This window comes from Callithrix jacchus, chromosome 8, assembly GCF_049354715.1.
Source record: "Callithrix jacchus isolate 240 chromosome 8, calJac240_pri, whole genome shotgun sequence".
NCBI lineage: Eukaryota > Metazoa > Chordata > Mammalia > Primates > Cebidae > Callithrix > Callithrix jacchus.
Window position 1 is genome coordinate 98,788,657 of NC_133509.1, and position 14,320 is coordinate 98,802,976.

The window sequence follows — 14,320 nt, forward strand, 5'->3', positions numbered from 1 at the left end:
ACTCGGCTTTGTGGTGTGTTGGGATCCTAGAGAGAGGTGGGTGTCCGTGGAAATGGGGCAAGCTAGAAGAAGACCAGACTCGGGCTGAGGCAGTTGTCCCCCCAGATAAAGCGTAAGCCTATACTCTTCAAAGAGGCCTTGGGCAGACCTGTGCTTCAAGTGGCATGGGAGTTTGGTGAATTTGGGCTTGGGCTTGGAGAGCAAGAGGAGCCTAATAAGAGCTCCTGTTGAATGAGGGTCTAAAAGTTAGCTCTTTGGCTTTCTTAATAAGAGAAAGGCTCTCTTGTGGCTCTGAGGTCTCTACAGAGTTGCTGGGAGTATCACTTTAACTTCATTGTGTCACTCCTTTAGTCATGGTGCCCAGTTTGACAGGGCAAGTGTAAAACACTAATGCCAACTGGGATTCTTTTTAAACCTTGTCCTCAAAGGCAATGGAAATATTTTCCATTAGATGCTGAGCTCTTACCAGGGTGGGTTACATCTCTCAGACATGCTCCTGGAATCTGTGCTTTAATTTTGTATGGTCTTGGTGTTCATTTTTTGTTTTGTGATTAATTGTGTTGTTATCTGGAACCAGTCTAGTAAATGGCTCCCACTGATTTTATGTCTTTGATTCTCTAGAAATGGGAAGAGTTTGATGAAAACTATGCATCTCTCGAAAAGGACCTGGAGATTCTTCTGTCTACATTGCCCTCTGTGAGTTTGGTGGAAGAAACTGAGGAAAGATTAGTGGAAAGGATTTCATTTTACCAGGTATTTTTCTTCCATTTCAGTTATCAAAGGCATGTACATGGCACTTTGTGTTTTATATTTGTTTTGACTAAATGGTTTGATTTCGAAGGTTTGAATTCAAACAAAACATTCATCATACAACTCACTGTTGAATGCCTTCAGGGAGACTGCAGCTTTCAATGTGAACTGCTCAGTATACCATATGTCTGGCTTTGGGGAGAGGACCTTGTTTGAGTCATGGCTCCATCACTTATCACTTCTGTGACCTTACTGTCCCTAAGCCTCAGTGTCTTTGTGGAATGTAGATAATCGAGCCAATTCTACCTGTCTCTGGAAGTGAATGCCATTGAGCTACTCGTGTGGAAATGAGCTGAAGAATGGAAAGAACTTTGTCAGCCTTCAGCCTCTAAACGTATATTTAGTTTTATTTCTTTTTGTTTGAGACAGAGTGTCACTTTTGTTGCCGAGGCTGGAGTGCAATGGGGTGATCTCGGCTCATTGCAACCTCTGCCTCCCAGGTTCAAGTGATTGTCCTGCCTCAGCCTCCCGAGTAGCTTGGATTACAGGCGCGCACCATCATGCCTGGCTAATTTTGTATTTTTAGTAGAGACTGGATTTCTCCATGTTGGTCAGGCTGGTCTCGAACTCCCGACTTCAGGTGATCCAACCCCCTTGGCCTCCCAAAATGCTGGATTACTGGCATGAACCACCGTGCCCGGCCTAGTTTTATTCCTACAGTGAAGTCCTGACTGGATGTAACCCATGAGACAGACAGTAATCTTACGTGCCACCAGCATTATAAAAACACCTCAAACTTTTCAACTTTGTGTGTGTAACCTTTAGTATTATTATCATCTGTCTCTGTGTCTCTAATTTTGGTGCCAAAGAAAAGAAAATGGGTTTCAAGTGGCATTGAGAACACGTACAAGATAAAAACAAGTTGTAAGTCTTCCCACCAGGAGGGTAAAGTGCTTAGTTTTAACTTTAGAATATACGCGGTCAGAATCTGAGTTGCGCGGCTAGAGGCAGTTATCACGTATCAACTTTCAAACTTCAGAATCACATTTATTGCCTGAATAAACTAGGTGGAAAATGAAAGCAGGAAATACTTACAGAGCCCTCTCTTCCGTGGAGGTGTTTTAGCCCCTATAAAAAACATTTTCCAGAGGCTGGGACACTGTTTACACTCTCCAGATGCCTGGAAAGCTACAGCTGGTCTCACTGGCACCTTATTAATTATATTGAGCCTAACTCTAAGGTAAATCTGAGTCCTCTGGGGTGGGTGGTAGTGGGGGTGAGGGGAGTACTGTTTTGCTCTTTGTTAGCCTAGGGATACAGAAAGTATCATCTAAACAGCTGAAAGAATGCAGTTGAAAACAGTATTTTAAGGCTTATTATTTTAAGCAACAGTCTAATATTAGCCCACCTAATATGAGTGTGATTATTTCCTTCAGAAGTGACCATATCTGGTAAAATGTGTGATTCTATTACGTTTGAAATATTAAAAAGAAAAAGAATTGTTCTAAGACTTTTAAATAAATTTGTCAGACTAAAGGAAGACATGTCTTGTAAAGCCCATCTCCCATATAGACTTTATAGGCCATTCTGAGTTCATAGTCAAGGAAAGGGTTGTGTGAGTCTGACAGATGTCGTCATCTTGATCAGCGGATGTCTGTGAGGCTTGGAACCTAGGGGTTGTGTGGCCTTTGAAGTCAAACAAACCTGTGTTCAAATGCTGGCTCAGCCTAGTGACCCGTGCACAGACTGTCTCCCATGCATAAAATGGGTGAATTAGGCCGGGCGTGGTGGCTCATGCCATTAAGCCTAGCAATTTAGGAGGCCAAGGCTGGCAGAAAACTTGAGGTCAGGAGTTTGAGACCAGCCTGGCCAGTATGGTAAAACCCCATCTCTACTAAAAATGCAAACATTACCCGGGCATGATGGTGCATCCCTGTAGTCCCACTTACTCAGGAGGCTGAGGCAGGAGAATCACTGGAACCCTGGAGGCGGTGGCTGCAGTGAGCCGAGATCACGCCACTGCTCTCCAGCCTGGGTGACAGAGCAAGAATTCATCTCAAAATTTAAAGAAAAAAGGTGAATTAAGACTTTTCAGAGATGTTTTAAAGATAAAAAATCTGGCACTTCACTTAGAAAATGAGACTGATTGTTTTTTTCCTTTTAATACAGATGTTGGGTGTTCTGTTTTCATTCTAGCCCACACAGGCTCAGACAGTGGGAGTGAATTACAAATGGGAGTGCTGGAAAGGGCCATGGAAGTGGAGTTTTTTGGTAATTTTTTTTTTTTTTGAGACAGAGTTTTGCTCTGTCGCCCAGGCTGGAGTGCAGTGGTACAATCTCAGCTTGCTGCAACTTCTGCCTCCTGGTTCAAGCAATTCTCCTACCTCAGTGTCCAGAGACTACAGGCATGCGCCACTGGGTTTTACCATATTGGCCAGGCTGGTCTCAAACTGGTTTTCACCATGTGGGTCACGCTGGTCTCGATCTCCTGACCTCATGATCCACCTGCCTCGGCCTCCCAAGGTCCTGGGCTTACAGAAATGAGCCACCATACCCAGCCTTTTTTGGTAATTTTTTCTTTTTTACCCTGAACCACATGGAATGGACTTCTTTAGTAATTTTTTAAAAGGCTTAGTTAAAAAAATAGCAAACCTGTTTTGATAATTATTTTTTAAGATTAAACAAGTGTCAGGATAAATGGCATTAGCTGAATCCAGCTGTGTTAGATAATTACCTTTAGACAGACTTCTCTTCAAAGAATTTCGTTTTTCTTTCCATGAAGTTGGGTTAATGATGTGCTGTCTGTTTTAATTTATTTCTCTAAAGTTTTCTTCCTTTCTCTCTACTGAATCTTTATATTCAGTAGAAGACCCTGAAAATAAATTTTTCTGCCTACTATTTGCATCTCATGGATGATAAAGAAATACCGTTTTATTTATCCTCTTCCTATCTAAGTCACCATCTAAAGTGCTTGGGTCGGGGGCAGGCAGGAGAACAGAAATAAGGAACATCTGCTGAGTCTGAATCGGGGTGGTGGGACTGAGCTGAGGGAAAAGGAGAAGGGTATAAGCTCTCTTAGCACAGTCAGCTGCTGCTCTGTTCAGGCCACCCTTTGCAACATGAGATGCAGAGCAACAATTGCTAGGTCTTCCAGTTTTCCCAGAGACACTGGCAATCCTGATTATTAGGTAAGATTTCCTGATTTTTCAAACTGATCTTGAGGTTACACAAACCTGTCTGTGAACTCAGCATGGCCTGTAGACCGCCAGCTTCTTTGTTTTGTTTTGGTTTGTATGCGATACATCTATAGAGTTGATTTGGTTTTTTTGTTTGTTTGTTTAAGACAGAGTCTCACTCTGTCACTCAGGCTGGAGTGCAGTGGTGCGATCTCAGCTCACAGCAGCCTCTACCTCCTGGGTTCAAGCCATTCTGCTTCAGCTTCCTGACTGGCTAGGATTACAGGCCTGTGCCACCGGGTCCTGCCTCAGCCTCCTGAGTAGCTAGGATTATGGGCATGTGCCACCACACCTAGCTAATTTTTTGTATTTTTAGTAGAGATGGGGTTTCACCATGTTGGTCAGGCTGGTGTCAAATTGCTGACCTCAAGCAATCTGCCTGCCTCAGCCCCGCAAAGTACTGGGATTACAGGCATGAGCCACCGCCTCCAACCAATCAGTCTACAGAGTTGAATCTATGCTCTAGAAATGCGGGATGGGATACGCATAATGAAGGTGACCCATTCGCCATTAATCATGCATCCAGTCAGACTATAGTCTTGAAGGTGGGGAAGTGTTCATGTTTCATCAGTAGACACAAATGTCAGTTTTAAACGAAATATTTGTGAATAGCTTAGTAGACTTATTTTTTAAATAATTCATTTTGTGACTTTACTTTTTATTAGCAAATAAAGAGAAACATTGGTGGAAAACACGCTCGGCTTTACCAAACTCTGAACGAAGGCAAACAATTGGTGGCATCTGTGAGCTGTCCTGAATTAGAGGGCCAGATCGCAAAACTGGAAGAGCAGTGGTTGTCCCTGAACAAGAAAATTGACCATGAGCTCCACAGGCTGCAAACACTTGTCAAGCATCTGCTCAGGTCTGCCTTTTTTGGGGTGGATTGGCTTCACATTGCGCTGTGGAGAAAGACCTCAGGGATTCTGGAGTCAGCTAAATTTTACCTGCAACCCACCTTATGCTGTTTTTTTCTTGGGCATTCGGGTCCGTCTTCTGGGCTAAACGCAGTGTAGAATCTCTAATGGTTTGCTAGGCACCGCATAAAATGTAATCAGTGTGCTGGGATCGTTTTGTTCGTTTTGTTGTTGTTGTTTGGAGGCAGAGTCTTACTGTGTCACCCAGGCTGGAGTGCAATAGCGCTGTCATAGCCCACTGCAACCTTGAACTCCTGAGCTCAAGTGATCCTCCTACCTCCGCTTCCCAAGTTGCTGGGGCTATGGGCATAGACCACCATGCCTGGCTAATTTTATAAAATTTTTTATAGAGACAGAGTCTCACTTTGTTGCCCAGAGTGGTCTCAAGCTCCTGGCCTCAGGCAGTCCTCCTCCTCAGCTTCCCAAGCTGGTGGGATTACAGGTGTGAGCTGCTGCACCCACCCAGTTAACACATTTCTATAGAAGCTGGGAATTATGTTACAAAATATACGTAGTAGGTTATCTTTATACCACAATAATGCTCTTTCTTACCCTCTTCCAAGTTTTAAAATTAAAAAAATTAAATGATTTTAGCTAACAATAGTTTGAAATAGCCTTTTGAGTTCTTCAGAGAATTTCTTGTGCTTAGTTTGTGTAATCTTGAACCATGTGAAGAAGGAGAACATAGAACATTTAAACCTTTTTCCTCATCCTTGCCTCTTAACCTAAGGCAGTTTAAAAGTTACGAGAAGGGCGGAATTTTGTTTGGATATTTTCGCTACCTCGGGCAAATATGTTGGTGTTCAGCCACCAGCAGTTCGTTATTATGCAGCTTATACAAATGCTGGGGGTGTGTGTGGCAGCGGGGGAAGCGTGTATGTGTATATGTATGTGAAATTTTATTTTATAAAAATTATATATATAATTTTATTTTATAAAAATGTATGTGAAATTTTATTTTATAAAAATTATATATGTATAATTTTATTTGTTTATTTTTTGAGACAGGGTCTCACTCTGTCGCTCAGGCTGGAGTGCAGTGACATCATGGCTCATTGTAACCTTAACCTCCTGGGCTCAAGCAGTCTTGCCACCTCAGCCTCCCAAGTAACTGGGACCACAGGCAGATGCCACAATGCCCAGCTAATTTTTGTGTTTTTTATAGAGATGGGGTTTTGCCATGTTGCCCAGGCTGGTCTCAAATTCCTGGGCTCAAGGTATCTTCCCACCTTGGCCTCCCAAAATGCTGGTATTATAGAAGTGAGCCACTGTGCCTGGCCTTTATTTTTACTATAAACAAATTTATAGAAGACAATTGATGAATAAAAATAATCTCTGCCCCTTCATTGGGTGTAATTTTGTATAGCTGTAATAAAAAATAAAAAAGAATGCCTTAGGCTTTAAGATCCTCATTGCTCTTTTGTCTTGTTTTGTTGTGTTGTGATTTTTTGATACAGAGTCTTACTCTGTTGTCCAGGCTGGAGTGCAGTGGCATGACATCAGCTTACTGCAACCTCTGCCTCCCAGGTTCAAGTGATTCTCCCGCCTCAGCTTCCTGAGTAGCTGGGACTACAGAGGTGTGCCACCATGCCTGGCTATTTTTTTGTATTTTTTAGTAAAGACAGGATTTCACCATGTTAGCCAGGCTGGTCTTGAACTGCTGACCCCAGGCAATTCACCTACCTCAGCTTCCCAAAGTTCTGGAATTAAGGCATGAGCCACTGCACCTGGCCTAAAATCTTCATTGATCTTGCTGAGCTATAATGAAGAGAGTCCTAGAAAACGCCAGGGGCATCAGTTTTGGGGCATGGCATAAAACATGATATGATCCTTATTATTATCATGATATTCTGAATGTTAGGACTGATCAACATAGGAAGACACAAGAGAAGAAAATTTGCTGGTGATGCATATCATTATCAGAGTATGTTTCTCATCTGCCTTCTCTCTCACCTTTCTTCTGTTAGTTATAACAGAGATTCGGATCAGTTAACCAAGTGGTTAGAATCTTCCCAGCATACTCTGAATTACTGGAAAGAACAGTCCCTCAATGTGTCTCAGGACTTGGATACAATCAGAAGCAACATCAACAATTTTTTTGTAAGTTGTAATAGCACATGTTGAATTAATTACTGGTCAGAAATAGATATCAAGGAAAAAGCATCAGGGTTAATGTGATAGTCTTCGTATTTATTTGTGGATAAGACTTGGGCGAATAGCAGCTTTGGTCTTCAAACTTAGAACTATTTGTTTATACTGTTCATTTATAATGATAAAATGTATTTTTAATTGATCCTATAAAATATATATAAATTTAAAACTTGCTGACATGGGTCATGTTTTACAAATACAGAAAATACCCCCGATCAAGACCCACAAACAATTTTATAAGGTTATTGACTTATAAATGTTAACAATAAATGCATAGTTTTAAATTATTGTAAACAAAATTGATATTTGTAAAAAGTTTTTGTTCCATTGTTTTGAGATTTTTTTTGGGAAAAAAATTCAAAAATATTCCCCAAACTTTGGGGGAAATAAAAAGGTATTATTCTTGTAATATAATTACAAAATGATTATTTGTCAATGTACTTATGAAGCGTGGTCTTTTCCATTAGACTTTTCTCCGTTTTTTCCATTTTTCATACTTTGTAGCTATGGTTACTCACTTTGGTATTAAAATATAAATGTTTTTCAACATACTTGAAAGAATCTATACATAGGAAAGATTTAAATATTTTAATTACAGACTTGTTGCAAGTAATGTATTTAATATGTACTTGGTGTTGTGTTCCACAGTTTATTGTAAAACTTACCATTTAAATAATGACTTGTCTATTTTTAAAAATACTAACCCACTGGGTTATAAGCTTTTTGAAGGGTATCCATTCCATCTCTTTTGTTCCCCTCTGTGTATCTGATGACTAGCAGTAGGAAAAAGGTGTGTGTGTGTGTGTGTGTGTGTGTGTGTGTGTGTGTGTGTCTGTGTGTCTGTGTACACATTCAAATATTTACTGTGTTTGATTTCCAACTCTAGCCAGTTATTCTGACTCTTACTTTCTGCTGTATTTAAATTTTAAAAGTTTCTAAATTTTAAAACTCTCTCCTGTAGGAGTTTTCAAAAGAAGTTGATGAAAAGTCCTCCTTGAAGACTGCCGTTATAAGTACAGGGAACCAGCTTCTTCACCTGAAAGAAACTGATACAGCTACGCTGAGAGCTTCTTTAGCACAGTTTGAACAGAAATGGACAATGCTCATAACTCAACTTCCAGATATTCAAGAAAAACTTCACCAGGTAAGCTTTTAGAGACTCAGCATTTGAATTAGCATTCACTTGTTAGCTCCCAACTCCTTTTAAAATTATTTCTCTGACTCAATAATTTTCATTGACACTACCTATTTTTCTCTGGCACCACTGAATATAGGTCCTAATTACTGGACTCTCCTGCAATGGGGTCTTGCTTAAGAGAGAAATCATGCTTAATTACTTTATTTCTCAGTTTATCTTTGCCACTATGTCAGTTTATGTGAAGGTCATTGTCATTGTTTTGGGGTCACTTATTCTAAGTTTGAATGCTGGATTTGTTTTTTTGAGTTACCTGCATAATTATATTGAAAGACCTTTTATCAAACCCAATATCATCTTTAATGATGCCCTGATTCATTTTGTTAACTGCAGGCAATTAAATGGAAATCATTTTGTCCTTACAGCTTCAAATGGAGAAATTGCCATCTCGTAAAGCAATCACAGAAATGATTAGCTGGATGAACAATGTGGAGCATCAAACTTCGGATGAAGACTCCATGCATTCACCAAGTTCTGCATCTCAAGTTAAACATCTTCTTCAGAAGCACAAGGTAATTATGCAAAAGGAGCAGAAGTCTTTTCATTGAAACAAGAAGGCTAATCAGTTAGAGGGGTAATGCTGGATAAAGGGACACATAGGATATAATTTCAAAAAACGAATTCTAGGGGTAGCAAACTGGGGTGGTGGATGGTTCTAAAGAGATGTTAGTAGACTTGCTTTTATTCCACTTAAATTATTTTTGCTAGCCCCCATCACTACAGGACAACCCAATCAAAGTTTTAACTGACTCTGGTCTCACCTTTTTATCCACACCCTGCCGCCCCCATAAACCGTGGACCCTGCCCAACTGAGTGATTTTGGTTCCTTAACAGTTTTTGGTGCTCTCTGTCGTCGTGCTGTGTACATGCTGCACCCTGCACCTGGAATGCCAGTGCCCACTTACCTGTATACATCCTCTCAGTCATTCTTCCAAAGGCAGCTCAAGTTGTCCTCATTTGGAAATCTGCCCTGACTTCTAGCCAGATTAGGTGACTTTTCTGGTTTAGATGTCTCCATGGTGCTATTAGTAGATCCTATCATGCATTATTATAATTATTGGTTTACCTCCCTGTCTCCCCACCTTGACTGAGCTTCTTGAGATAAGGGGCTGTCCTTCACTTACCTATAACATAGCACACCTATCCCAATACCTGCCTTCCTCCAACAGGAGTTTAAATGTCTTTGAGTAAAAGAATAGGTAAGAAAATGTCGAGATTCTTCTACTATTAGATATAAATGTGGCCTTCTCCATGATATTTAATTTCAAGTGGATTTAACTAACATTTCACGAGCCACATGCAAACATATATTGTGTGCTCAGCAGTATGCTGGCCACTGGGAATACAAAGATGAGTGACAAGCGTGGTCATTGTTTTAAGACCGTGCCAGGCTGATGGAGTTAGATTCTGGTAGGCAGAAGATGAATGGCTTAATCAACAAGCACATGAGCGGAGGATTTTGTTTTTATGTACCATCACATCCTAACTTCAGTGTGTAGTACAGTCTTTGAAAAGTCTACATGTGTATATTCATTCTCACAGGCTGTAGCAACCTCGCACATACCACATGACTGTCACCCCTGGATGTCTCCAAAGGAGGTGCTAGAACTTGTAAGGATAAAATCAGTGAGTGAGAGGTTTGGCAGAAATGTTGTTGGCCCTCAGTGGATTTAGAATTGCTGTACAACTTAAAGCCACCCAAACTGCCCCAAGAGGCCTTAACTATCCCAGAAGGAACAGGGAAGCTGCCTAAATGACAGAGTTCCTTAAAGGTGTACTGGGTTTTCTAGGAGAGCCTTCACTTCCTATTTCCCGTCTGGTTGTTTCCATGAGCCTCCAGAATTCCAGCACAGCTCACAGGCCGCCTCTCCCAGGAAGGCTTTGTCATATCTTGGGTCCTCATTTGAGTTCAGTTGACAGGAACTGTCATATACGATTCCCCTTTGACTTTTCAACCTATTTGAAAGTAATACATCTCTGTGTAATTCCCCAAAAGAATCTACTCAAATAAAGCCGACTCCTGGTGGAGGTTGGGGAGGGTAGAACCGAACTCCTCACAGGTGCCCCTTGATTCATGAATGGAAGCTTGGCGCCCCCTGGAGTACATAAAGGGAAATCGAATTCATCTAACCAATGTCCATGACTGATTTGGGTGTTTAACTTTGTTTGTTTTAGGAGTTTAGAATGGAAATGGACTATAAACAGTGGATAGTTGACTTTGTTAACCAGTCATTACTTCAGCTAAGCACCTGTGATGTAGAAAGCAAGCGCTATGAAAGAACGGAGTTTGCAGAGCACCTGGGGGAGATGAACCGCCAGTGGCACCGTGTACATGGAATGCTGAATAGAAAGGTGTGTTCCTGGGTCACAGCTGGATGTATGGTTTGGCCTTTGTAAAATACACTCTCTGAAAAATCAAAAGACATTTAATTAGTTGACTAACTGATTACTAAGCCTAATAACCATCTCAACTAAATTCCTTTTATAAATCCTATGTTTTAACATTCTCCATTCGTATCTATAAGAGTATATGGGCCGGGCGCGGTGGCTCAAGCCTGTAATCCCAGCACTTTGGGAGGCCGAGACGGGTGGATCACGAGGTCAAGAGATCGAGACCATCCTGGTCAACATGGTGAAACCCCGTCTCTACTAAAAATACAAAAAATTAGCTGGGCATGGTGGCGCATGCCTGTAATCCCAGCTACTCAGGAGGCTGAGGCAGGAGAATTGCCTGAACCCAGGAGACGGAGGTTGCGGTGAGCCGAGATTGCGCCATTGCACTCCAGCCTGGGTAACAAGAGTGAAACTCTGTCTCAAAAAAAAAAAAAAAAAAAAAAAAAAGAGTATATGAAAATAGTTATTATATTTGAGATTTCTTAGTGGGAAATTGAGTTAGGCAAATGAAGAAGAGAAATTTTATTTAGGAACATGTCAAGTATTATGTCAGGCTCCTAGCTCCTAAATGATTAGAGATTATACATTTTCTATGAAAGCAGGTGTTTGAAAGGGGCAAAGCTATTTCAGCTTTGAAAAGATTATAAAAAGAAAGAAAAATGCATGTGACTTTTTGGTAGATTTTTTTACTCCATTGACTCTTGAAAAGATTCGGAAAACTTATTCCTGAAAAAACACTGTACATGTAATCATAATGATAATTGGTGTGTTTACTGTGTAGAGAGTGCATGCAAATGGATTTATACAATTAAGATACAAGTAAATGAATGGATTAAGAACATGAGCACAGTTCGCAAAAGGAAATTATAGTTCGCAAATAAACATGGAAAGAGATCATTATCAGATACTCAAAATAAACGCTATGTAACACAATGCACTTATTAAATTAGAAAAAGAATTAATCAGATAAGGACAAAAACCCAAAGCGGTCATGTTTCTACATTGCTGATAATGGCTTAAGTACTCTCTTGGAAAGCATTTGGAAAATTTAAAGCACTGTAACAATAATCTTATTACTTAAGCAAGTCATCTCTTACACATTTAAGTAGATAGTCCTTCAAAAAAGAAAAAGATACGGGCAGAATGTTCAACTCAGCATCATTTATGCTGGTGAAAATGCTCCATGCCTTAATTCCCACTCTAGGGGAATAATTAATCAAATTATACTGTATTCATTTGATGAAACATTGGGGCAATATTTTTTTTTTCTTTTTTTGAGGCAGAGTGTCACCCAGGCTGAAGTGCAGTGGCACAATCTCAGCTCACTGCAACTTCTGCCTCCTAGGTTCAAGCAATTCTCCTGCCTCAGCCTCCAAAGTAACTGGTATTACAGGTGCCTGCCACCAAACCCAGCTAATTTTTGTATTTTTAGTAGAGATGGGTTTCACCATGTTGGTCAGGTTGGTCTCGAACTCCTAACCTAAAGTGATCCACCCACCTCGGCCTCCCAAAGTGCTGGGATTACAGGCATGAGCCACTGCGTGTGGCCAGGCAGCCTTTTAAAATTATGTCATGATACAGTACTTATGATATATTGTAAAAAGGAATATTAGGCCGGATGTGGTGGCTCATGCCTGTAACCTAAGCACTGTGCAGGCCAAGGCAGGTGGATCACATGAGGGTATGGAGTTCAAGACCAGCCTGACCAACATGGTGAAACCCCATCTTAAAAAAATAAAAAAAAGTTTTGTAAAGGAATATTAAAGTTTGTGTATATTATTATGACCTAATACAAATTTTATTATGAATGAGAAGAATATCCAGACATTAAAGAAAATGATTATTTCATTAAATTGATAAATTATTTATTATTGATATTGATAGAAATTTTTAAGCAATTCTAATGAAGAAAGTCTGAGGAAAGAAATTTTTCTTTTTTTCTTTTTTTTTTTTTTTTTTTCTGAAATGGAGTCTTACTCCGTCGCCAGGCTGGAGGGCAGTGGCACAATCTCGGCTCACTGCAACCTCCTCCTCCCGGGTTCAAGCAATTCCCCTGCCTCAGTCTCCTGAGTAGCTGAGACTACAGGCGTGCAGCACCATGCCAGGCTAATTTTTTGTATTTTAGTAGAGACGAGGTTTCACCATGTTGGCCAGGATGGTCTTGATCTCCTGACCCCCACCTCGGCCTCCCAAAGTGCTGGGATTACAGGCGTGACCCACTGCGCCCAGCAGAAAGAAATTTCTCTTACACTTTACATATGTCAATAGATGACTCAGTGAAAAATATTGACTGTTAGCAACACTTTAGTTTGTATACATCTGAAACTCCAAAACAATTACCTTTCTCAGCAGATTAGCTTTCACTTTAAATAAGAGATTTTTTTTCCAAAGAGGAACTTTAATTCTGTTTCCTGATTTATTAATCTTTATTTCAAAAGTTATCAAAGCATCTTATTACATGAAATATTAGAAATTTGAGAAGAAACAAAATTGTTCTTTAAAAAAGAACATATGATGGTATTTCCCTTTTAAAACATACATTTTAACATTTTTTGTACTTTTGAAATTCATCACTTAGATACAACATTTAGAACAACTTCTGGAAAGTATCACTGAGAGTGAAAATAAAATACAGGTTTTGAACAACTGGATGGAAGCACAAGAAGAGAGACTGAAAACTTTACAAAAACCTGAAAGTGTGATTTCGGTGCAGAAGCTGCTCCTGGACTGTCAGGTGAGGAGGGGGACAGCGTCCCGTCCAACCCGCGAACTGGGGCAATTTGGTCACCTCTCCTGCCCCAAGGACAGGTGGCTGCAGTTAATGGAGACTCTCCTCCATCTCCCATCTCTTGACTTATTTTCTTATGTCCATTAGATAATGACCCATTGGTTTTACAAAACTACAAAGTGCCATTTTTTTTATGATAACCAGAAGAATGTATTTTCACGGTTACAGTGTTGCTGCTCTTAAGAGGTTTGAGTAGTACTCTTGGGAAAAAACTGTTCACAGGGAATTTTGATTTAAATCTTTCCAGTCTTCCATTTGTTTAATCGTTTTGCCCAATGTTCACGAAATTACTCTAAAGGTTTCATTATTTTTAGCATTTCATCCTGTGTTTCTTCAGAGGAAAATGATTTCCTTCTACCTATTGCGTATCGTGTTTTAAAAAGTCCGCTTGTCCCTTGGAACCTCTGTGTGAATGACATTTGGCCTTGAGGGTGTTGTGTTGTCCGTGGTTCAGCTGTGCGTTGCTGCATCACTCAGTGTCTGCACATTGATCCTGCTTCAGCACTGCCCTTAGGGCTGCTGCCTGTTCAGAGCACCTTTGCCATCGCCATCACTGCAGGAGGCACGTGCTGTGCTGTTTCTGCACCTTCTGTGTGACAGTCTCACACTAGTCACTGTCAGGACTGGAAAGTCTGGCCAGACCCCATTTCCATGGAGGAGGTTACAGGATAGCGCTGGACATAAATGTGAGCAGCAGCACCACTGTAAGAGGTCTTTTCAGATGGTCATATCCTGGTCCTGCCTCCCCATGAGCTAGCTCTACTTTAGCCTTCTGGCGGCCACCTTGGAGTCCATATCCTTCCTTACTGGAAGCCTGCATTCTGCAGCTTGGTGCTGCACTGTCCCCTAGCAGGTGGTTCTTTCCAGAGCCCAGGAGGTATTTTCACACGGG

The 14,320-nt window shown here is 40.7% G+C and overlaps 1 protein-coding gene across 8 annotated transcripts in view; it reads left to right on the top strand.

Moving 5' to 3' along the window:
- SYNE2 (spectrin repeat containing nuclear envelope protein 2) overlaps window positions 1-14,320 on the top strand; it is a 378,817-nt gene that overhangs the window by 281,841 nt on the left and 82,656 nt on the right. For all 8 annotated transcript variants that reach the window (XM_035260694.3, XM_035260695.3, XM_035260693.3 and 5 more), the window contains 7 exons: window positions 622-753; window positions 4,652-4,848; window positions 6,868-7,000; window positions 8,013-8,195; window positions 8,612-8,758; window positions 10,422-10,598; window positions 13,219-13,374. In XM_035260694.3, the coding sequence (XP_035116585.3) occupies window positions 622-753; window positions 4,652-4,848; window positions 6,868-7,000; window positions 8,013-8,195; window positions 8,612-8,758; window positions 10,422-10,598; window positions 13,219-13,374 (1,125 nt within the window). The remainder of the gene's footprint in view (window positions 1-621; window positions 754-4,651; window positions 4,849-6,867; window positions 7,001-8,012; window positions 8,196-8,611; window positions 8,759-10,421; window positions 10,599-13,218; window positions 13,375-14,320) is intronic.